This window comes from Melopsittacus undulatus, chromosome 1 (assembly GCF_012275295.1).
Source record: "Melopsittacus undulatus isolate bMelUnd1 chromosome 1, bMelUnd1.mat.Z, whole genome shotgun sequence".
NCBI classification, from domain to species: domain Eukaryota; kingdom Metazoa; phylum Chordata; class Aves; order Psittaciformes; family Psittaculidae; genus Melopsittacus; species Melopsittacus undulatus.
The window spans coordinates 131260807-131283828 of record NC_047527.1 but is presented as its reverse complement, the minus strand read 5'-3'; the positions used below and the strand labels follow the sequence as shown (position 1 = coordinate 131283828).

Genomic DNA, 23022 nt, shown 5'->3' with positions numbered 1-23022 from the left:
CATCTCAGTCTACCTCATTGTCCACTCATCCAGCCCACACTTCTAATGCTTTCCTATGAGGATATCAGGGAGACAGTCTCAAAAGCCTTGCTGAAGTCTACGTAGACAACATCTGCTGCTCTTCCCCCAGCCAGTTGTCCTATCTTAAAAGGCAATCAAGTTGATAAATCATGATTTCCCTTTGGTGAATCCATGCTGACTACTCCTGATCACCCTATTGGCTTCCACACGGTCTCCAAGATTAGCCATTCCATCACCTTTCCAGGGACTGAGGTGAGACTGACTGGCCTGGTGTTCATAGGGTCCTCCTTTGTTTTCGAAGACTGGGATGACAATTTGCTTTCTTCCAGTCCTCAGGCACATCTGATTGATTGCCATAATCTTTCCAAGATGATTGGGAGTGGCCTAGCAATGATGTCTGCCAGCTCCCTCAGCCCTTGAAGCAGAAGACTAGGACATAGATAAAATTACTTCAATTAAAGTGCATTTTTGTGGATCCTGGCTTGAAGTAACCTAAATTCCAAATGCTTGAGATGTTGTAGATTTCATCTCTTCAGATTAGATTTTGTGCTCTTCAGATGTTTACAGATCTAGAACCATACAATCATAGAATTGTTAGAGTTGGACCTTGAGATCATCTAGTTCCAACTCCCCTGCCATGGGCAGGGATACCTCACACTAGACCATGTCATACAAAGGCTCTGTCCAGCCTGGCCTTGAACACTGCCAGGGATGGAGCATTTACCACTTCTCTGGGCAACCTGTGCCAGCACCTCACCATCCTCACAGTAAAGAACTTCTTTATACCTAACCTGAGTAACAGCAATGCACACAGCAAAGGAATAAACTGCAACCTCTAAACCATTAGTAGCAGAGCAGTGGCCCTGCTCTCCTCACTGTGACAGGAAATTCAGGCAGCAGGGCGAAGTGACACCGGAAGTCAGAGGGGTCCCAGTGCCAACGTACTGCCACAAAGCCCTCAGGTTACTCTGACTGGCCCTAAAACGATTTCAGCCCTGCCATGTGCATCACTTTCAGAGCTCCTCTTGTCTATGACACCAGAGAGGTGTGGCCACAGGCTGGACCATGGAAAGGTGGACAGGCAGTTGCGCAGCAAACCTGGGGAAAAGAGGGAACAGCACAGAAGCAAGGAATAGACTAAGTGTTTTTCTGCTTTGCATGTGTGCATATGTGTAGAAAAAAAGTAATGTGTGGTGGTGAAGGAAACACCTGCATTTTTCTGTGGCTACCAGAAAGACAGGAAGAATATGCCGACTTTTGAAGTTGAGCTGGTGTGTGTGGATGACGTGGTAAGTCAAGCAGAGTGGTGGGGCATTTCTCCCCACAAGGGTGAATATCCCCAGGCCTAATGACTACTACTAATGTGGAGTCATTGCTAAATTAAGTATGTCTGAACCACTTTTCTTACATGTTTGCACTTGTGCAAGCAGTCCTTTTGCCGTAGGAGAAATTGTAGCAACACTAAAAACCTTGGGAAAGAAACCCAACACAAGTGTAGACTGAGAGGTACCTAACCCTTAGGCATACAGGGACAGATGAAGAAACTGGAGACAGCACTCATCCTGCTCCTATTTTTACAGCCCAAAGACAGTAAATACCATTCTCCCCGGGAAAAGCACAGTGTGTCTTGGAGATTATTTGCATGGGACTAACCTTAATATCCAGCCCTTCTCCCTTGTGTGTTCAGAGAAAGAGGAGAGCAGGAGTGAATCACAGCAGTAGTGACTCAAGAGTGCAGGAGTTACCCTTCACCTCTGATTCACCCTCTAGATGTGCCTATTCCTCCATCATCCGGTCTGTGTTGGCCTCCCAGCTGGGATAGCTCAGTGTAGGGCTGAGGAGATGCCCCTTTTCCTCTCCCATGTGGAGCTGGGGCAACAACCCACCTCTTCATTCCAGCACTTGTCTCTCAGCATTTAACAGAGCTAATGGGATAGGTGGGTGGCTGGGAGGAGACCAGCCTAGGTGTTGTACATAACTACAGAGCCTGTAACTAGCCAAAATCATCCCTTTGGAGCTTCCTTTTATTACATCTGCTAGCTAGTTGTGGGGGCAGGGTATGATTTTCTCCCCTTCCCCCAGTACAGCCCTGCCAGCACACACAATTACAGTAACACAACTTGCTTTTCTTGAGATCACTGGGGGTTGTATGAGATGTACCAATGCTGGTGGCTTTGTACCACCACAAGTATGAATCGCAGCTCTGCTGGTATAATAACTCCTCTTAAATCGAAGTGCTTTGTCCATGTAGCACAGTTTGCTGTTATTTCTACATCTGTAAATCACTCTTAACATAAAACTTAATGATCTGCATCCCCCTTCCTCATGAACCTGAGCCAAACAAGAACGCAATGCTGCAGCTGTAGCTATTAAGCTATGGTGGCAGCAAAGCACTCTATTAATACCTCATGCTCAGCAGTTTGTGATGCATGAGAGCTGAATAATTATGTCCTTGTTACCCTCAAATAAGAGGCACAATTGCCAGAAGCAAGCATTTACAACTAAAAAAAAAGACCTGCATCGAGTCAAGGACAACAAATGTTCATTCATAAAACAAGCCATTCTGAGCAAGAGGACTTTGCGGCAGAAAACAGGCTTACATGAATGAGACAGTTGTTGCTAGAGCTGTATTGTATCCCTAATATAGACCTTCACAGACACTTTATCCCAGATGTTGAAGAAACTAGCAGCAACAAGAGCTTTGGCTAAAGCTCTGTCTATGGATTGCACTGATAGGAAGGTTCAGTTTAGATATGAGGGACAGGAATGGGAAGCAGAGCTTTAACAATGTATCAATAACCACTGCTCTGCACCTTTTGAAACAGAGCAGACAGGCATAGGAGGGTGAAAATGGTGTTAACAATAAAACACAAGTGATGGGGGCCTGTCAGGGTGCCTTGTTGCTCACACCAGGGCAGCAGCTCCACCTCTTTGGTTAGTGGTGTGCAGAGACCACAGAAAATTAAGAAACTGTTCCTTCCTTACCCACAGCTCAATATGAACAGGGATTTTGGAATTGTGTCTGCACTGATATTTTTGGTAGGGCAACAGCTGGTGCAAAGGAAGCTGTTAAAAGGAGGCCACAGTGCAGACAGCGCAGACAGCATTATTTTGAGCAACATTCCACCACTATCTATGCGGGGGTAGGGCATATGGCAGTCAAAAAGTCGTCATGGTTTTGTCTTTCCAATATTATGCTTTCAGTATATACAAATACAGACTAAAGAGAGTTCTGAAGTACACCCCAGACTTGGCACTGCAGAAAATGACATGTTGTTGTGCCATGCATCTAGCAACAGACACCCAACAGGATAGTTGTTGTCTTCACCAGGTGGCCCAGGAGTCAGAAGAATGTGTTTATGCTGTTGCCTCCTTGCCTAGCCCTGACTCTCACCTCAGGACTTGGCAATTTCAAAACAGCCAAGTCTGGTTTATATTCCCAGTGCTGTTCCAATATTCAGACATGACGTAATAGATCATGAGAAACAAACTGTGTGAGTGATCAGGACACACAGGCTGGTCAAAGCAAGTGTTGCTGGGGTTCCTGCAAAGGACAGGAATGGCAAGAAGTATTGTGTGGCATGCTTTACAGCTATCTCTGCCAGCAATGCTGCTTTTGGACCCTGTTTTTTTTTTCTGCATGCATAATCTGCATTTTTTAATAATGAGCTTCTCTCAGTTATGTTCCAGAGAGTCCAGCTAATGCTGAGGTACTCCCAATTCCTGTTCTCCTATACATGATCTGTAGACCTTTCACTGAAAAGCACAGCAGAGACCACAGCTACCTCCAAAGCTGCAGTGCAGTGTTATAGGTGCAGGTGCAGTCATGCAGCTGAAGGTTGACTTGAATTCTTAAAAACAGCCCTTGACAGGTTACAGAACAAAAGGAATAAACCCTTTCAAAGTGATCAGATAAAGTATCTCCATGAGACAATATTCATCTGACTGTATAACCAAAACCCCTCAGATTACATTTTAAAAAATAATCTAAGACTGGAAACAGTATCACTAAAATGCACAGTTTAATTTATAGTCACATTGACAAAGAAGGGAAAGGGGGTTTTAACCCCACTGAAAATGCAGGCAGGAAGTGGGTGAAGTCCTCTAGGCCAAGTAATTTCAATCACAGGACCATCTTTGCCCTCTTGTGGGCAAACTTCTCTCCTGCAGCTTCTCAGCATATTTCTGTTTAGAGTGTGCTGTCTGAGCGGTGGGAACAGAATGCAAAAGCCATCGTTGGCCTTTCCTGTGCTTCTTTTAGCACACAAAGAATAGCTATTCTGAATCCAAGGAGAGGTCAAGCACCAAACCGCGCCAAGTAGTTAACATTGCTCGGTTCCTGCAGGACAGCACGGTGGCTGGTAAGGAGAAAACCCTCCCGAGAACAAGGAAACACAGACGTGTGGTGAACAGATGCACAGACAGCAGCAACCACGTGGTGCCTGTGCATTCACAAAGGAAAGCTGCAGACCACCAGCTTACTTTCTGCCCTGCTGCACTGTTCTGATCAGTTATAGTATGCTAACTCAGGTTATGCTCCTGAGGAAGGAGTTGTCACGACCTGAGCAGTTACACAGCTTGAATTGTGTGGTCATGCTCATAATTAGTAAACTGTTACTAATCTTTCTTAAGACTTCTGAGTTAATTTCACATGCTGTGAGTATTCCCTTTTTTCCCTTAGGAATCTTTACGGTTATACTCATCTCTGGCAACTTCAAAGAGACAATTTCACTTTTAATGTTACGATATAAAGAAAAACATACCATGGCACTCCAGTTTCAGTGCCAACAATGAAGGAAGTGCCGCTCTCCTTCTGTTTACAAGATGACCATCAGGTAATAAGCAATGTGTAGGATTATGAAACAAAAAGGCTACCCTGCCAGAAAGCAAGCAGGTTTATTTTCTTTTCCTCTCCCCCTACACACAAACATTTTATGAAGTATCAGCAGCTCCCCCTTAACCAAGTAACCTGGTCACCTGCATTTTTCTACACCAGCAGAAATTATTTGCCTTTCACACCTTTTCCTAGTTTGTGCTCCTGCCTTTAACAAGTCTGTCACTTTATTTTTTTGAGCTCCATGTAACCAAGACAATAGGAAAGCAGCACTCAAATAATGCTTCCAGAGTCACCTACAGACCATGGTAGGTGTAAAGGCTATTGCAACACAGTTTGGTTGGACCCTGTGGTAAAAGGGAATACCGACCTTATGAGATCTTTCTTCCTGGAAACTTCCAGTGAGAATATCGACCTTTGCAAGTCAACCCTCTTCCCTAGTAACAGGCAAACACAATGCAAGCTCCTTCCTCCAAACCAGGAACAAAGAATGATGTTATTTCCTATGGCTCTGGGAGAAATACATAGTAACACCAAATCACAGCAGCAGAAATGAGGAACATAAGCTATTTACTAATATTTTATTTTTAAAAAAATCATAATAAAACATTTTAGAAAGTTCTCAATATCACAAAAAGTGCAATACATTTTTAAAGGTTTAGAATGGAAAAATACACATTTTGAAGTTATTTTTATGGAAATTCAAGGCAACACTGGCAACAAAACTGTATAAAATTTTTATTTTATATATATAAACCCACTATATTATCATCCTGATTTCATCATCATTAAAAAGTCACTTAAATTCTCTAAGGAATAAAAGTGATAGTTCTGAACAGCATAAAATTTAATATCTAGAGAACTGCTTAAGTTTACAGCAATAGACTAAAGCAGAGATGAATTTCCATCTTAAGGCACTTCCAGCATCCTGATTCATTGCAATTTGATATAACCTCTCAAAAAATTTTACATCTTTCCCTTCAGCTTAGCAAGCTTGGTATTTTTATTGCACAAATGTGAACAAGGACCACCATGGTGGCCATTATGCAAAAACATCTTGCGCACAGCTCCGAGAAATATGTGAAAGAACTCATGGCTTTTTCAAGTTAGCAGGTACAAAGGTAGAACTCAATTGTAACAGACCACAGCTCTTTCCTGCTATTTTTAGGCATGGAGTGCAAGCACTGAGGAACAATTCCTTCACATGTTCAGAACTCAAAGGACACTGGTAGCATTGTGATTTTCATGTGGGCTAAATGCCACGCACAAAATTTAACATTCACAATCTGCACAATACCCGTGCAGATTTTCAGAGCAGAAATTCACAGTCCAGCCACTTAATAAGTCCTCACATGTCCTGGAGAAACTTCACCAATTTTTGAGGCACTGAAAACAAAGCCTGAAAGTGGCTGCAGAGCCTCTGAATACTTTTGTATGGGCTCATCTGGAAAACAAGAGAGCTCTTAATGTGTCTGAGCAAGCTCACAACACCACTGCCAGGAACAGTGTTGTAGAAGAAGACAATCCCTACACAGATGTGCTGGGCCAGTTGCTTCTTTCCACAGGTTTTACTACCAGTTAAGATTGTACAGAGATGTTTACTTTGCAAATAGAAGCAGAAATTTGGACAGCTGCTTGTAACAGCACTTCTGCCAGAGCCCCCACCACTCTCCTGAGCCACTTTGTCCAAAACCAGCTATCTTAACATAAGCAATTAAAATAAAGCAGGCTGATTTCATCAGAAGCAGGCTGGGAAACCAACAGACCACTTTGCTGACAGAGTACAGGAGAGGTAAGAGCCATCCACAGTGCAACATGCACAGAGCTCCTGATGTTTAATCCAGCTCCAACACCATTCTCTGGGATCAGGCCAATTACAAGGCAGATGCTCAAAGCCTGGATCTGACACCAGATGCATCATGGAAATACTGCAGGAGACCTGTCTGCTCAGCCACTGCAGCAAAGAAGTCTCTCTCCCATCTACCTGGGAGGGCAGAAGAGCCAGGAGAGACACACACTTGCCGCTTCGTCTTAGGGAGCTGATAATGCAGTTAAAAAAATGACCTCACAAGAAGCAGAGAGCAGCATACACACTGGCAAATCTGCTTCACAACTATTTTGAAGCAGATCATGAAGAACTTAAGAACCACTTTGTACTTAAAAGCCTAAAATTAATAGTATCACTGTGCAGAAACTGCTTTGTTAACCAACTAGTTTTTAAACCACAATATTGCAATTTCCTTAAACCTGTAACCAATATATGACTTCCTTGTAGTATTTAATTACTATGTGACAGGCTGTATCTGGAGTGGAGCAATATGTATTGTTGTAAAGAATAGCAGGGCTCTTCCTGTTTGTAAGCTCCTCTGCCATAAGGGAAAACAACTAACCAGTTTCTCAAAGACTGCTGTTTGTTGTTTTCATTAGACAGTAGCACCACTTACATACTTTTCAGTCAGAGGACTCTGATCCTCAAATCTTATGGATCAGCCAGTTGGTGAGAGAATGGGTATAGACTACCTGCTCGAACAGCTAAAAATGAAAACAAAACACATGCCAAACTCCCCTCACTCTAATAACCCAAAACATGCCAGGAATGCCAGCATACACGTAGAAGGAGAATCCATCAAACCGTTCTGCAAAGGTTGGCAGTATTTGTTTCAAAGGGCCTAATAGTCAGATTACAAGAGTCAGGAGATCTGAGAGTCACTTCTTCTGACACCAGCTCCTTGTGGCACCTTTTAGTAAAAATAACTTGCTTTGCATTTCAGTTTCTCCCTGCAGTATGAGCAGAGATATCATAGATAGGGAGGCCAAGGCAGAGAGGTGACTCTACAGATCCCTTATGGTACCATTATCTCCAATTCAGGAACAGACACTGGTAGCAAAGGTAACCCCTCCTGAGGTAACAAAGCACTCAGGAGGGGAAAAGTCTACAGAAAGGCAACCACAACCCAGAGCTCTATTCACAGCTTTTCAAACTGAGAAAAAATGTGGGAAGAATTACCTCAAGATAAAAGTCCTGTCATTGTACTGCACTGCTTAATAAATATCAGCAGCACAGTATTATTCATACTGTATTTATAGCTTTTAATTATAGATCAAGATTTAGAGACTACAGATATTTTGTGTGGAAATAAATTCTGTAGAATCCTGGTCAGTAACAAAAAAAATAGGAAAACCACCACCATCTTAGAATGTTAACTGTAGATATGGACACAATCCCCAAAGACACTGCAAATCACAGCAGAGACATTATGGCAAGATTCGTATCACCAGTAACACTGCTAGCAAACTTCTCTGATCTACTCAGCTTACTCAGGTGAGGCTGCACCCCAAATCCTGTGTTCGGTTCTGGGCCCCTCACTACAAGAGAGACATTGAGATGCTGGAGCGGAGCCAGAGAAGGGCAACAGAGCTGGTGAAGGGCCTGGAGCACAAGTGTGATGGGGACGGCTGAGGGACCTGGGGGGTTTAGTCTAGAAAAGGCTCAGGGGGAACCTTACCACTCTCTACAACTAACTGACAGGAGGTTGCAGTGAGGTGGGGTCAGTCTCTTCTCCCAGGTAACAAGCACTAGGACAAGAGGGAACAGCCTCAAGTTGCACCAGGGGAGGTTTAGGTTGGCTATTAGGAAAAATTTCTTCACAGAGAGGGTCTTCAGGCATTGGAACAGGCTGCCCAAGGCAGTGGTGGAATCATCATCCCTGGAAGTGTTCAAACACTGTGTAGATGAGGCCCTTGGTGACATGATTTAGTGGTGGTTTTGGCAGCCCTCAGTAAAGGTTGAACTTGATGATCTTAAAGGTCTTTTCCAACCCAGTTGATTCTATGATTTAGAGGCAGCTACAGCAAGCTCTGTACACCCAGAATGAGATCAGGCTTTGGGCAAATGGACAATATCAAAATAAAAATAAAAATAAATAAAAAATAAAAAGGCCTGCCTAAAGAGTTCTTCTTCACAAAGCAAGAAATTCTGTTAAGTAAAGTCTGTCTCTTATGCATGGCTCTGAAACCAAACTACAGCTAAAGCTTGACGCTTCATACCACTTGCTAAAATTTTACATCCTTCAAACAAAGTGCAGTGTTAGGTTTAAGTCTCAGACCTTAGAGAGAGAACATCACAAATTCACATGCATCAGAAAGTGGCAGCACTGGAAAAAAACTCTGACCTTCTTTTACAGTCCTTTATCTTACAACAGCTTACTCAACTTTTTCCAAATACAGCTTGCTAAGACAATTTCTGAAGGGCTTAGTCTCAATCCTGCCACAGCAGGTTACAGGAGAATAATTTTTTCAGACTAGGGTATTGATGAAATCGAGATACTGCCTGGAAGACATGGCAAATGTCACAAGCACTCAAGAATTGTTTTTGCATAATTGCCCTTTTCTCATTTATTTTGGTATTTTAGAACATCTCCTGGCTTACAGCAATTTGCTCTACTTTCAAAGAGCTTTCCTCTTAAGTGAAGTCTAGCAATCTTGCTTCTGTTTTACACATCTGAGAAATACCTTTTCACCACTGCATTTCCTTTGCAGCCATCAACATATGGCCCGATACGTCCGTCACTTGCCTGACACGTGTTGTATCACTAGTGTTTCTTGCAGTTGTTAAGACAAACCAAAGGTACAATGCTTATTTTCCTGTTTACCACCTGAGCTAAGCAGTAGCAAAAAGTCTCAAGCTAGTGCCATATTTATAAACTAAGAAAATGGTGGGGTCCATAGCCATCCTGGCAAAACTTACCATTATCTATGCATGAAAAAACTGCATATGGTATTAACCTGGGAAGTAACATTCACCACTATCAATGTACAACAATATTCCCACTGATGTGCAGATCATTGCTTTTGGGGTTAAGTTTGTAAAAATACTTATTCTTCACCTTTTTCCTCACACAGCTGGCTTTTCAAGTTTCTTCCTGCAACTTACACAGCTTTTGAAACAATCTGAAAGAAGATTTTGGCACACAAGTACAACCTTTGACAATAATAGGGTGCAAAATTGCCGCTGTAATACACCATCACATTCCCCTCCCTATAAAACCCCTGTAGTTGCTGTTCCATTAAACTGATCTCCACAGACTTAACTGAGATGTAGGAATAGTAAAAACAAAAGCCCTTATTTAAGGATAAGCATTGCTATAAGGCTCCAGTTAGGTATCCCTTTTCCTTCACAGTTTGACCAGTAAGTATAAAAATTAATTCGGCCATACTAATTTATAACTCTCAACAGAAATAGCTGGTCCATTTATAGAGAAAATATCTTTAGGATATAGCTCAGAATTTATACATCACACGTTAACCTTGATTAGTCTCCTCTGTCAAAACCAGATCAGCACATCATTGTCCTTAAGCTACTCTATTTAGACATGAGTGGTTTTAGTCTATGTCACCTGCACAGGTGGCAGGACCTTAGAACATGATGCTCAGGATGCCATTACTTGACTTAAGGATCTATCAAGATTTGCAATAACCAATGCATACAAAATAGACTGGAATGAAGAGACAAAAGTTGTTACCTACAGTGCACTGAAAGTTCATTTTACTTTGCCCCAGTCCAAAAAGAAAGAACAACAAAGAATGAATTCCAGAAAGTTAGCTTTGTTGATTTAATGGCTGATTTTCTGTGGCACCCGGAGTGTGGGCAGGATTTTCAGAGTGTCCATCGATGTGTTGTTTCCGACGATGAAAGCAGTCTGTAATACTTTCAGCTAAAAATGCAGTACTTGCAAGAAACCCAAATACCTGTGAAAGCAAAAGGAATAGATGATTCTAAAATGTGTAAACATTAACAGTATTGTAACATTGTTTGGAGAGATTTGCTGGGCTATTTCGATACATTCAAAATGCTTATATAAGAAGATTACAGTCCTCCTTAAATCAGGAGTTTCAGATCAGAAATCATAATTCTAGCACACTTAATGAAAAAGTTTCTTAAGTTCTTATTTTCATAATCGAGTGTGAAACTTACAATATGTTCTAAACAGCCCTTAATAGTAAAAGCATATTAATTTTCTTGCAAAAATTAGTTATTAAAGCAGCATGGCACTGGTGGTAGAGCTATCTCCAAGAGATAGCTGCTGATTAAAGGGATTATGTGAAGAAGAGTACCACATAGAAGGTGAAGGGCCATCAGATCTGCAGAGCCTAAGCAAATCCTTACTGGGTTAGCAAGGGGAGGATGGAATGACATTCTGTTAATGATATTTCTCTATTAGGCATGGCAAGATAGTGGTAAGGAGAAGGCTGGTTTTACCAGCTTCTTTCAAACAAGGAAAGAAACATATACATTATTCTAATTTTACATGACTGGTTTGCCCCAAAGCAATTTGACACTAGTAAGTCTTAAATCACAACAGTCTTTGTTTTCCCAACTCCAGAAAAAAATAACCACAAAACCAGAACACAATCCTAAAAGACTTTATACTCAAGCCATTAGGTGCAAATGTATCAACATCACAGAAGATGACTACACAAAAATTAGTATCTCTAATAGCTCCTTCTGCCTGTGCACAGAATTATTCTGCTTTCTTTTCTAACTCATTTTTCCTCATTCAAGAAGAAACTCAAAATTTTGATCTTTTAATCCCACACATTCACAATTCCAAGGTTATTCAACTGAAGTGCCAAATGAGTGAGGAACTGACATCTACAGCATCCCAAAGCCTCTTCAGTGCCTTGCCCTGAGCTTCTTCAGTGTTCCCTGGGAGATGCATGCCCTGTTGCTCTTCTATTTCTGGCACTGAGGAAACTGCTGCTCTCAACTGCAGCCTTTGCAAGTCAGCATTCTCCACATACGCTTTATAACACCTAGCAAAAGACATGGTTTCTTGCTGACTTTGTGAGGGGTGGAATTATGAAGGACAATTGAGGGAAAAGTAGGCATTTCAGAGACGGGATGTGAGAACTGAGTAAGCTGTGAGAGATGCCAACATCAAAATACTGATGGAGCCCAGGCAGTGAGATCTGAAGAAGCCAGAAGCAAGCTGCAAATGCTGAGGAGCTGCAAGTGGATGCAGAGCTTTCCAGCAATCCTGAGAAATGCCTGCTGTTTGGATTCCCTATGGTAAGTTTCTGGAAGGTCTGAAATAGCTAATTCCTCCTGAAAAATCATACTGTGCTGAGTTCTGTTCCCTGCCCAGTTTCTTCCCTGCAAATTGAGTAAAGTTTATAGGGCAGAGAAATTCACATACAAGATAAATACAAGGTAAATCATGCAATCTGAAGACTTACGCATGCAGCTTTTGCAGCAGCAGACTCAGAGCTTGTCACACTAAGTGCTGTTGCTGCTATCAGAAAACAAACACCTATAGCTGACACAAGCCAAATGTTCTGCAAATATAAAAAGATGAATGTTACAGAATTATTGATATTCTACCTGAAAAAGAACAAGCATCATAACAGCAGCTGAGTTAATCCCACCAGTGAATTTATGCTTTGAAACTCTCATGCTAATATAAGCTTCAGAAAAATTTATTTTACAACTACATCCCAAAAAACATTCTACATTAACAACTATTTAAAAGAGCCTGCATTAGATACGCCCCTGGTTTTGTCTTCTGCAAATACTCCATTCATTTGATCTAACTTTTTTCACAATCAAATTCAAGCTCAGGTCAACCATTATTCCCCTGTGTAAAACATCTGGGAAATCAGAAACCTGTAAGTAAATGTGCTCATTCAAATCTCTTACTACACTCGCTTATCTGTATCTTCACATAAAAAAGCCTACTGTTTGCTCTGAAGACAAATAGGAAGGGACACTTATAGAACAGTACAATATTCTTACTGACATTACAAAGCACCTTTGTGTCACTGTTGGGTCTTCTGAAATACAAAAGATCATAAACTGTAATGAGTATGACTATCATAAAAAGGAGCTAGGCTACACCAATTAGGAAAATAGATAAACAGGCAAGTTACAAGTATCATGCTGGCAGTAAACCATGCTCCATATATGTGCATAGATGTGACAACTATGCAGTAGTATTAGTCTGTGTGAGAAACTTCCACACAGGTCCTAAAATCCTTCAGTTAACCACCACAACAATTTGAAAAAGTTGTCAATATAAAAGGGACTCTCAAAGTTGATTCATTCTTTAAAAATAATCTACTTTAATCTACCCTTTAAATAGAAAATAAAAGGAGATCCATTCTGCATAGACTTTTTACTCCAGAGTAGTCTTTCAGCACTTATAAGTTTTGTTAAAAAAAAAAAAATAAATCCTTACCACATTCCCTACTTTATCTTTCCCCAATACTTCATATGCATTAGTGCAATATACACATAGGATCAGGAGGCTCAAAAGAAAGGCAGTGCAGCTTATGAACTCAAAGAAGTAAAGTCCACCACAGTTGATACAATTCTCCACCATTTCTTCACAAATAACAGCCAGAAGAGAGAGAATCTGCAAAAAAATAACATGCTTGAGTTGGATCAAGTCTCTAATATCTTACACAAACATTAATACGATATGAACATCAATAAAGGCAACTGTAAGGAAAATCCTCCATGTACAAAGAACCCAGTAAAATTCTGCACTATCTTCTTACAGGCAGAAATAATTATTTCATAGGATCATAGCATGGTTTGGGTTTGAAAAGACTTTAAGATCATACAGTTCCAAGCCCTCTGCCATGGGCAGGGACACCTCACACTACACCATGTTGTCCAGAGCGCTGTGCAATCTTGCCTTGAACACTGCCAGGGATGGAGTATTTACCACTTCCTTGGCAACCTGTGCCAGTGCCTCACCACCCTCACAGTAAAGAACTTCTTCCTTATATCTAACCTGAACTTCCCCTGTTTAACTTTAAACCAATTAATCCTTGTGCTATTGCTACAGTCCCTGATGAATAGTCCCTCTCCAGCATCTTTGTAGGCCCCATTCAAATACTGGAAGGCTGCTATGAGGTCTCCATGCAGCTTCTCCAGGCTGAACAGACCCAACTTTCTCAGCCTGTCTTCATGGTTTATACTTGCTCTTAAAGTTGGTCAGTAAACTACATTCAGATGAGCTGAGCACACATCACCTAATACAGGCTTCTTGACTAGACAGTCAAGATTCACAGTTTGTGGGTTTGTGCAACTGTCAGCTGGAGGCAGATGCGGCAGGCAGCATGGAGGGCACACAGCCTGCTCTGAACAGGATCAAAGGCTACTGATCACTGCTTACAACCGCATTTAATTTTAAATGCACTTGGGGCCAGGGCTGAGGGGGAAACTGGACGGCACTGACGCAGTCAGCTCCCCCTCTGAGACTTTACAGCTGAAGTTACCACCCTTTTTAACACTTCAAAGAAAGCATATGTACCTAATAACTCAGTAACAACAGCAGCTCAGCTGTACTTGCAAGAACCAAAACTTCATGCTTAAGCTATGCTGGACAGTGTTTAAGCTATGCAGAAGCTAATGTTCACCTTTGTGCTACAGTTTTTTGAGGGAATAATGCAAGTTCATTCCTATACAGTCACCATTCATCTGCTGCTGAATTTTCTACTATTTTAGTGTATAGGGAGGAATACTGCTTTACTTAAATGTTCTCTAATTGTGGCCACTTCTTGCTTTTCCTTGATCCCATAGACTCAACACAGCATTATAGTAAGGAGTTCACAAAATTAAAACAAATACTAGTAGTAGGAATCAGACTCTGTCATAAAATTGAGACTGATACAAGGATGTCGATCATACTTTTAATAAAAATATACTTTAATAAGAGTATAAGAACATATTTTTAATAAGAGTATCCAGGCAATAATGAAGCTGATAGGTTTTCTTAAATAATCAAATTCTAAAATTCAGAATTGTTCTTGAAAATAACCACCAGCCTTGGGTTTCAGTTTTCTGACAGCAAAAATAACAACAATTTAGCACGTGGGAACTGTAAACTTCCCCAGCTAAGCCAGGCCATGCAAAACACTTCAAAGCATCATGTTTTCAAAATGCTGATCATAAAGTAAACAGGATCTCAGAAAGGGAAAGAACCTGAGCTGGGAAACTGCAATATTACTATCAGGCCTCCACATACTTCCCTTCTGTCCCACAGCAGCTGGCAAAGCAAACTCCTCAGCAGCCCTCACACCTAAGCCAGTGACTACAGTGGGTGAGGAATATGTTGAATTCTGAATTTTCAATCTTTAAGTTATATTTTTGTTTCAAAAGATTTGCTTTCAGCTCTGTCCCATGACTTTCCATTTCACATTTTCCACAAGGTCAGCTAAAGTGAGAGATATGTTTTCAGGTATAGTTCTAGCTCTTCTTATTAACACTGAAAACTGAATACCATTCCCTTCACCTAGGATGCAACAGTACAGAAAGAATTAAAAGAATTTATAAGCCCAGATAACCTTAATATGAACTAAATAACTGAAAAAACCCTTCTCCACTGAGTGTACAAGCAAACAGAAAAAAAGTCTCACCCAGAGTAAAGCTATAAAGGGTTCAGTATAAAATACATGAGATTTACCAAGTGGAGTCCTATATGGGACTTGTCCAAGTCAATATTAATTTTTTATTGATAAGCTGAATAACAAGAGAGTACATAATTAAAAAACTTTGGCTTCAAGAACTCTGATTAAAGTAGTATATCAGCAGCACATTTATAAGCTGCCAGAGAGCTCTGCTTGGGTTTCTTAACTTGCTTCTTGGTATCAGTATGAGAAACAAAAGGGATTACTCTGTTTTCCTACTACAACAAAAGAATAGTTTTAAATACCACTGAAAGAGTAGTTCCTAACTTCAATTTATATGCTTACAGCTATATAATATAACAAGAAGTTTTTGTAGTATTAGCCAGATTATGGTTTCTAGTACTCATCTGCATTTTAGTTACATCCTGCTATTAGATATAGTGCCGCTTTAACCAAGCCAGAAAATTCCACATTTCATTCAGTTTCCCAAGAACTGTTCTGCCAGAGATCCAACTTTGTCCATCAGCATTAGTCCTGGGATGAATGCAGGCCTCTACAGGCCTACATGAAGCAGCTAAAGCTCCTACTGTTTTTTTATCTGCCTTCTCCACACCAATCCCATAGAGAATCCCTAACAGACAATGCCCAGAATATCACTACTGCTTCTGCCAATAAAGAGTGAAAAGGGGCAGGTCGGCGACTCCTCAGTTTCTTGAGAGCAAAACCTGAGCAGAGTTTCTTTCATCCTGAAGCCCAAGGCAAGACCTGAAGACAAGAACTGGCAGCTGCCACCTTCCTTCCCTCTTGCCCAGAGCCCTGCACTGCCAGCACTGGCGGGGAGGCAGAGCTTATCCAGCACATGGGTCAGGGCACAGCTCAGAGCCTGCCCGGGCTGCAGGGTGGAGGCAGAGTTTTTAGTCCTACCTGTCCATATGTGCACCAGAAATCAAACATCTTTATCTACCCCTTACTAGCAAGAAGTTATTCATTAATACTGACATTAATGTTGGAAGTTTCTACATAAGTGTCAAGTTTCTAAAGTAGATTTAGCAAGTGAAAGGCTACAAACGAGTGCTATGGAAATAAAGCATATCAATGAGCTTTCCAGCAGGCCTGTGAAAATGCTCAGCAGTGCTATTCCCAGTACAGAATCTTCTCATCCACATGGGTGCACATACTAATCCTGTAAGTCTCCACAATCAGGACTTCCTACTATAGGAAGAGAACAACTTAGAAAAAGAGATGTTTAAGACTGAATTACAATTTTCCTTTCCAATTAGGGCATTTTAGGTAAAGTCAAACAATAGTTGATGACAAGGATTTTTGCTTTAGGTAAGAATTTGTTTCTACCTCAATCTTGGCACAATATGTGCTGTGCCATTTATCGTTGTGCACAATCTGAACCAGACATGGATTAACAAAAACATTTAATCTATTAAAAAAAAAAAGAAAACAATATAGAAAACATGGGTTTGGTCACATCTATAATGAAGATCACCGATTTTCTGAGTGCAACGCCCTGTACTGCAGTCCACACAAGTGATTATCAGTGCATAATCACAATAACTGCCACTATTTTCGTGACACAAGGCTAACAGATATTAATGACCAGTATCATTGCTGGCATTTCCAAAAATTACCACTTTCCCAAGACAGTAACATTTTTCTTACTGCAGATATAATGCTTCCACCTTTAGGAATTTCTGAGGATGTTTAAAGTGTTTTGACCAAGAACTCCAAGATCTGTGCATTTTGATAAAGGGGTACAAAAAAGGAAATTAGGAGGGTGAATGACTATAACTGCATTTTCATTTTCTTCTCATTGAAGCACAGGTATAGGCCATAAAGTGCTATTCCTAGCATATTAAGCAGCTATTCATCCTGTTTAGGATAACCATATTTTTCCTATTTTTCCTACCCAGAAAGCTTTTTAGGTAATGCCTCTGTTCAGGTAAACAGTTTAAGATTTTGGTACACCAGGACATTTGTGTAAGTGATAGTTTTAGTTGGTAAGCCTACTTACATAAACGCTCTGTTTGTCTGAGTGCAATAGATCCGATCTAGCTACAGATCTTACCTTATGAATCTCCAGTATCTGATGCAAAGTTTATGTCCTATTTTATTTACTTATTTAAATCATTCTCAGGTGTGATTTTTTTCTAATTATCTCAAATAGCAGTTTTTTTGGCAGTGTTACCGTTACTTTTACAAGGATTTAAGAATACTACGTTTCTGGTTGAGGACTCTGACTGTGTGAGACAAAGTTTAAAAACCAAACATCCCCCTTTTGGCAATGCTGCAGTAATGAGAAAGGGTTGGAAATCACCTACAATTCCCCTGAACATGAGACATCTGACTAAAAAGCCACTTTGCTTCCTGAAAAATGTATCCTAACAGATACTTAGGGTCAGCTGTCCTTTCTTTCCCACTGTAGGTTTCACCACCTCCCCACCAGCACTCAAGAATGATGCTCCTTGTGTTCCTATCAGCAGTCACACTGGCCCATCACTGAGCACAGAACATATAGCAGTCTGAATCATGTGCCCAGCTGCTGAATCTGTTTAGGAATAACATTCCTGAGCAAAATGCAAGCAGGATGCAAGTCTTTTATTTCCTAGTAGGCACAGGACCATCCAACATGAAGTGATGCACTATGATGTCTCATACAGTAGGCCACCATCAACACCGCACATTGCACATTTCTAGAGCAATTTTCTACCACGAATCATGGCAGAAATGGGTGCTCTGATTTTAGCAGGGCTAGCACAGCATGAAAAGCTTATAAATGGGCTGCTGGAGCAGCAAGAGAGGGAGTTTAGGATCTGACGACTCAGCAAGCCCTTCCTACTTTTACTGTCCTACCCTGAGATTCAACCAAAGGCTTCTGTCTCCTGTTTTGAATCCAACATGGCCCTAAAAAGAAAATACAAAATTTCCTGAGAGGTTTCTCTCTGATTTTAAACCATTATGACAGCAGGCAGCTGCAACACAGCTTGTACAAATAACCATCAGATGTCACAAACCTTAGTCAAACAACCATCAGATGTCATCACCTGCGCTGGTAGCTAGAACATGAAACAGGAACAAGCCCATTACTTCCCCACCATAACCTAATCTGAACCTGTAGAGATGACGGCACTGTAAGAGACCACATCTGCTTTCCATCTAAGTTACAAGTCTGCTCAGCTTTACTGACTAACAATAACGGCAGGCTTCGCAACGCCTGAAGTCAGGTTTCCTGGTGGAGCAAGCCCTTTCCTGATGGACAGACATAACCAACTAACAACCTGAAATTACGTCCACCTTTCCCGGCCTGCACTTTGCCACGGCAGTTTCACTTGTAAGCCGCGGGAGGTGGCGCTGAAGCCAGAGGTCTCCGTAACTCACTCGTTCCTGTCCCAGCGCTGCCCTGTGGACAAGCGAGGACACCTGCAGAGCAGGTGGGTGGGAGCGCGCCCAGCCGGCAGAGTGGAGCTGCGCCCGCTGTTCTCCCCACTCGCACCCCGTCACCGCCCGGCCCCGCGCACCCCGGTGAGGCTCTCGGCCTCTCCCCGCCTCTCCCGACAGCCATTCTGACAGTGGGTGCTCGCTGCGCGCAAGGCCCGGCACGTCCCCCGTCACCGCCTGTGGAAGCGGGCGCGGGCAGCCCGTCCGCAACCGCCACGCTGGCCTCGCTCGCCTCCGGACTCACCACTTGGAGCGCTTTGGCCGGCAGCCGCCATCCCCACAGGTGCCGCAGGGTACATCCGTAGAAACGGGAGGGCTTGGCCTGGGGCTCGGTAGTCTCGTTGTAGACGTTGCCGTTGTCCATGGCCGCGCCACCGCCGGCTACCAGTTGTGGGAAAGAGAAAGCAAAAGGGCGGCGGCAGCAGCGGAGGAGGAAGAGGTAGAGAGGAAGGCGGCGGCCCGCTTGGCGAAGGCGTGTCCTGTAACGGGCTCTCTCGCGCTCCCCGGTGGCCAGTGGGAGCGGGTGCCGAGCGCTGCGTGAGGCGGGCAAGCAGGGCCGGGCCAGCCCAAGGGAGGCGGAACAAGGTCCCTGAGGCCTGGAGCAGCTCACAGCTTCATAAGTGAGTTTATTAAGAAGTTTACAAGATTGTATCCTCCTGTTGCCACACGAGATTACGGTATGGGGAGGGTTTTTTTAAACCAAAGCTTTCTCTGCTGTCAGATAAAACAGTAGCATCCCTGAGTCTCTACTAATATACTTTCATTCCTTTGCCCAGATGAGCTTTTAAAAGAAGCTACACCTTTTGGTGCCTGCAGAAGAGCAGGTTGATCCCACTGTATGCAAGCAAAGGTGTGTTAAGTTCGCTTTTATATTATTCATGTTTTATCCACAGAACTATTATGGTCCTTCACAGGCAAGTTAGTTATACTTCACTTTCTTAAATCCAGTCAGATACCATCTACTGACCAAAAAGATGGCAATTTGCTTCCTTAACCATAGCTATATACATGCTGAGGTAACAGAGGAGGCTGATCAGGCACTGTCTTCGTTTCAGAACCACTCATGAGGTAGGTGCTATTTTTAACTCCACCAAGGGCCACCGTTAACTGCACAGATGAGACAGTACAGGCCAGATAAAAGCAGTCGGTCCATGCTGCATGCCGAACATGTACCAGCAAGCTGTGTGCATCACCTCTCCCGGTAAGATGTGCAGGGTCCCCAGGCAGGATGGTGCAGAATCGTCTGTGCCATAAACAGTGTTTGGCTGCAGGAACTGGCTTGAGAGGCAAATGGGTAGGGCAGGTTCCATAATTCCCAAGGCATGGGAGTTTTCACTAAAATAAGTAAGGCATCACCATGGGTGTGCCCTACCTTCTGCCCATTCAGGTTGGAATGAGTTTAACTGCAGGACTGAGCAGGTAGTCATTTAGTGTTACCACCCTAGAGTCCCCAGTGCCTTCAGGACCTTTTCTTTGTATTAGTACATTATAAATAAGATTACATTACATGGCTGGCATCTCTCTTCTGACAGAAATTACCTTTTTATTTTGTTTTCTTCCTTGATAGTATCTCAAAACTGGCTGAATAGCTCTAGTCAAAAAGTATGTGTTTACGCTATGCAGTGGTTTGAGGGACACAGGACTTAATGACAGGACAGGAAATAGAAGCAAGATAGTTCTTTTAAGGTGTTTGATAGCATGTAAGGCTATTTAGTACTTGTTTCCTTTTGAATCATTACCAGTGTCTTAATGCAACATTGCTAGATCATGAACATAGATGTTAGTATTGAATACTGTTCTTCAAGGAGACACAGAAGCACAAGACCAGCCTACAAAAGATAAAATATATGTCAGCATTTTCCAGTTACTGCTGTCTTTAAGAGTTGTTTTTTTCCTGTTCAGGCCTTCTCCAGGAAATTCGTATCAGTGATGCATGAATTATAAAGGCTAGCTTGCCATTTCAAGCCTAACTTATTAGGTCACTTCTTTTATTTATAAGGAGTTGGAGGTTTTACAAAAAAAAAAAACAGTAAAGCTACAGGAAATGTAAGATCATGTGACAGAGAAGGAATGAAAACTGGACAGCAACACAGGACCTGATAGCTTAAAAATACTTGAAGTGTTATGTTAAAATGTACAAATACTACTATTCACACAAACTGCAGTGGTTCTTCACCCTTTTCATCAGCCCCACCTTGAAAGTATAAAATTCTTTAAGGAGGAAATACAAATCACAACAGCAGTTGTGATAAATTACAAGCCTGTTTAATGCAAATAACTGCAATTAGCTTGCTGTGATGTAGTGGAAATCCCATTCCAGATGTACATCTATGCATTTCCTTCTGTTTATGTGCTGCACTTCACAGAGTTTTCCAGAAATTTAGGTCTTTCTTACCCTTCCACAGGCCCTGCTGGAATGGCAGGATCAGAGGTAAAGACTAGATACAGTGGCAGAGAAGCAGCCCTGGAGTTAGATCATGAGCTACAGTAACATGCTCAGGCAGAGAGTGGGAGATCAGTGGAAGCAGGTTAATGATAGGTGACCTATTTTTCTAAGCCCAGTCCAACCTGGCCTTGAACGCTGCCAGGGATGAGGCAGCCACAAATTCTCTGGATAATCTATGCCAGTCTTTCATTACCCTGGTAGTGAACATTTTTTCCCTAATATCTAATATCTAATCTAAATTCCCTAATATCTAATCTAAATCTACCCTCTTTCAGTTTAAAGGCTATAAGGTTTTTAAAGGTTAGTTTATAAGGTGGATACAGGCCAGGACTGCATCAGTGTTTCCAACAAGTGATGCCCTGTTGGCTTGCTGGCACTAGCATGCTGTGACACAGGATGATGCCAGAGCTTAAGTCCCTCACACTCAGAACTGGCAGCAGGGCTCCACTGATCTCATGAATGAACAGTCTTCTTTTCCCATGTTCCTAAATGCAGCTATGTGATTTTTTGCTTGTTTTCTCCAAGGGCAAGGGAAGAAGGACGTAGAGGAATGGGAAAGCAACTGAAAAGCCCAAACCACTGAAGGAGCCAGACCCAGTTTCTTTAGAAGGGTGGTGAGGTTTTATGCTACTGCATAACTTGGGAAGCTCCACTGAAGTTAGCCAGTCAGAGGCACAGCTTTCTCCGTGGCCCTAGGTCTCCCACACAGGCACCTCAAGAGCTTTTGTTCACGACTCTTGCCCTGTGTGTTACATGAAGTAAATACAGGGTGACTAAATGGAATATTCCAAGTCCTGCAACAACAGTTCAGAAAAAGACTTGAATGTGTTGCATCTGCTGAAGCATCTTCAGCTCTGGAGGCTCTATTTTTGGGTTCAGTATTTTAACTGAACTTCACAAGCTCTGATCACCATATTAACATGCTAGAATGTGTGATTTTTAAACAGCTGAAGAACTGGCATTTTCAACAGCTATTTCAGAGTATCCCTTATAGCACAAGAAACCCCCCCGATTCCCCACATTGCCCAAATGCAAAGTTAGGCCAACTCTTGTCAATGGTTTGCTGCATATGTCTGCATGGCACGGAGCACAAAGCTGTGAGATTTAATAGGCACCAGTTCTGCAGCTGCATATGTCTTACTGCAAATTAAGTTTCCTCCCTAAGAAACTTCAGCCCAACACGTACTTGCATTTCAGATGTATTGCTAGAAATTTCAGGTTAGTGTACTGTGGTGGTTAGTCCATTTAACCTAGAAGTCACCTGCGTATTTTGGAGACTGCTCTTTTCAAATGAAAAATATGAACTGTCTGGAAATGAAGTGGCCTTTTACTTGGAATTTTCAATCTTAAAATCCATAGAGCAGCTTTATTACAATCAGTATACTCAAAGAACTGATATAGGAACATCAAAGAGAGAAGGAGGAAGAAGAGATTTGTGAAATTCCCCTAAACCAGTTTAGTTTGAAGCAAATCAGCTCTTTGTCTACACAGAACTAGCCCTGAAGATGTAAAGGAATTTATTTTATTTATGTTGCAGTGTTTTTGCAGTATTCACACTGCAAAGCATTCACAAAGTGTTAATTGCTCTTTATCAAAAAATCATCCCCTGCAGCTCTTCTATTACCTCTTTGCTTTCTGCATCTTCTGTGGTAGACTGAAACTTTGTACCAAGTAACACTGAAGTATTAAAGGCACACAAGAGTGATCGGAAGGAAAATTATTTATACCATTACTCTTTTTAAAATTGGGGTCATCACAAACCTAACCCATCTCCAGCTTTGGTGGTGAAATGACAGTAAGTATCCCTGACAAATTAGCTTTATTCAATTTATTTCTTACTTGCCTGACTTGTGAAAGAATG

General features: G+C 41.9%; 1 protein-coding gene across 1 annotated transcript; it reads right to left on the bottom strand.

Annotated features, from left to right (window-relative positions):
- Positions 1 to 5422: 5422 nt before the first annotated feature.
- CMTM6 (CKLF like MARVEL transmembrane domain containing 6) lies at positions 5423 to 19208 on the bottom strand. Its single transcript, XM_005153043.3, has 4 exons — positions 18960 to 19208; positions 13090 to 13266; positions 12092 to 12190; positions 5423 to 10603 (listed from the first exon to the last, which is right to left on the bottom strand). The coding sequence occupies exons 1-4, from the start codon at positions 19077 to 19079 to the stop codon at positions 10454 to 10456; spliced, it is 546 nt and encodes a 181-aa protein (XP_005153100.1). The 5' UTR covers positions 19080 to 19208; the 3' UTR covers positions 5423 to 10453.
- Between the last annotated feature and the right edge of the window lie 3814 nt (positions 19209 to 23022).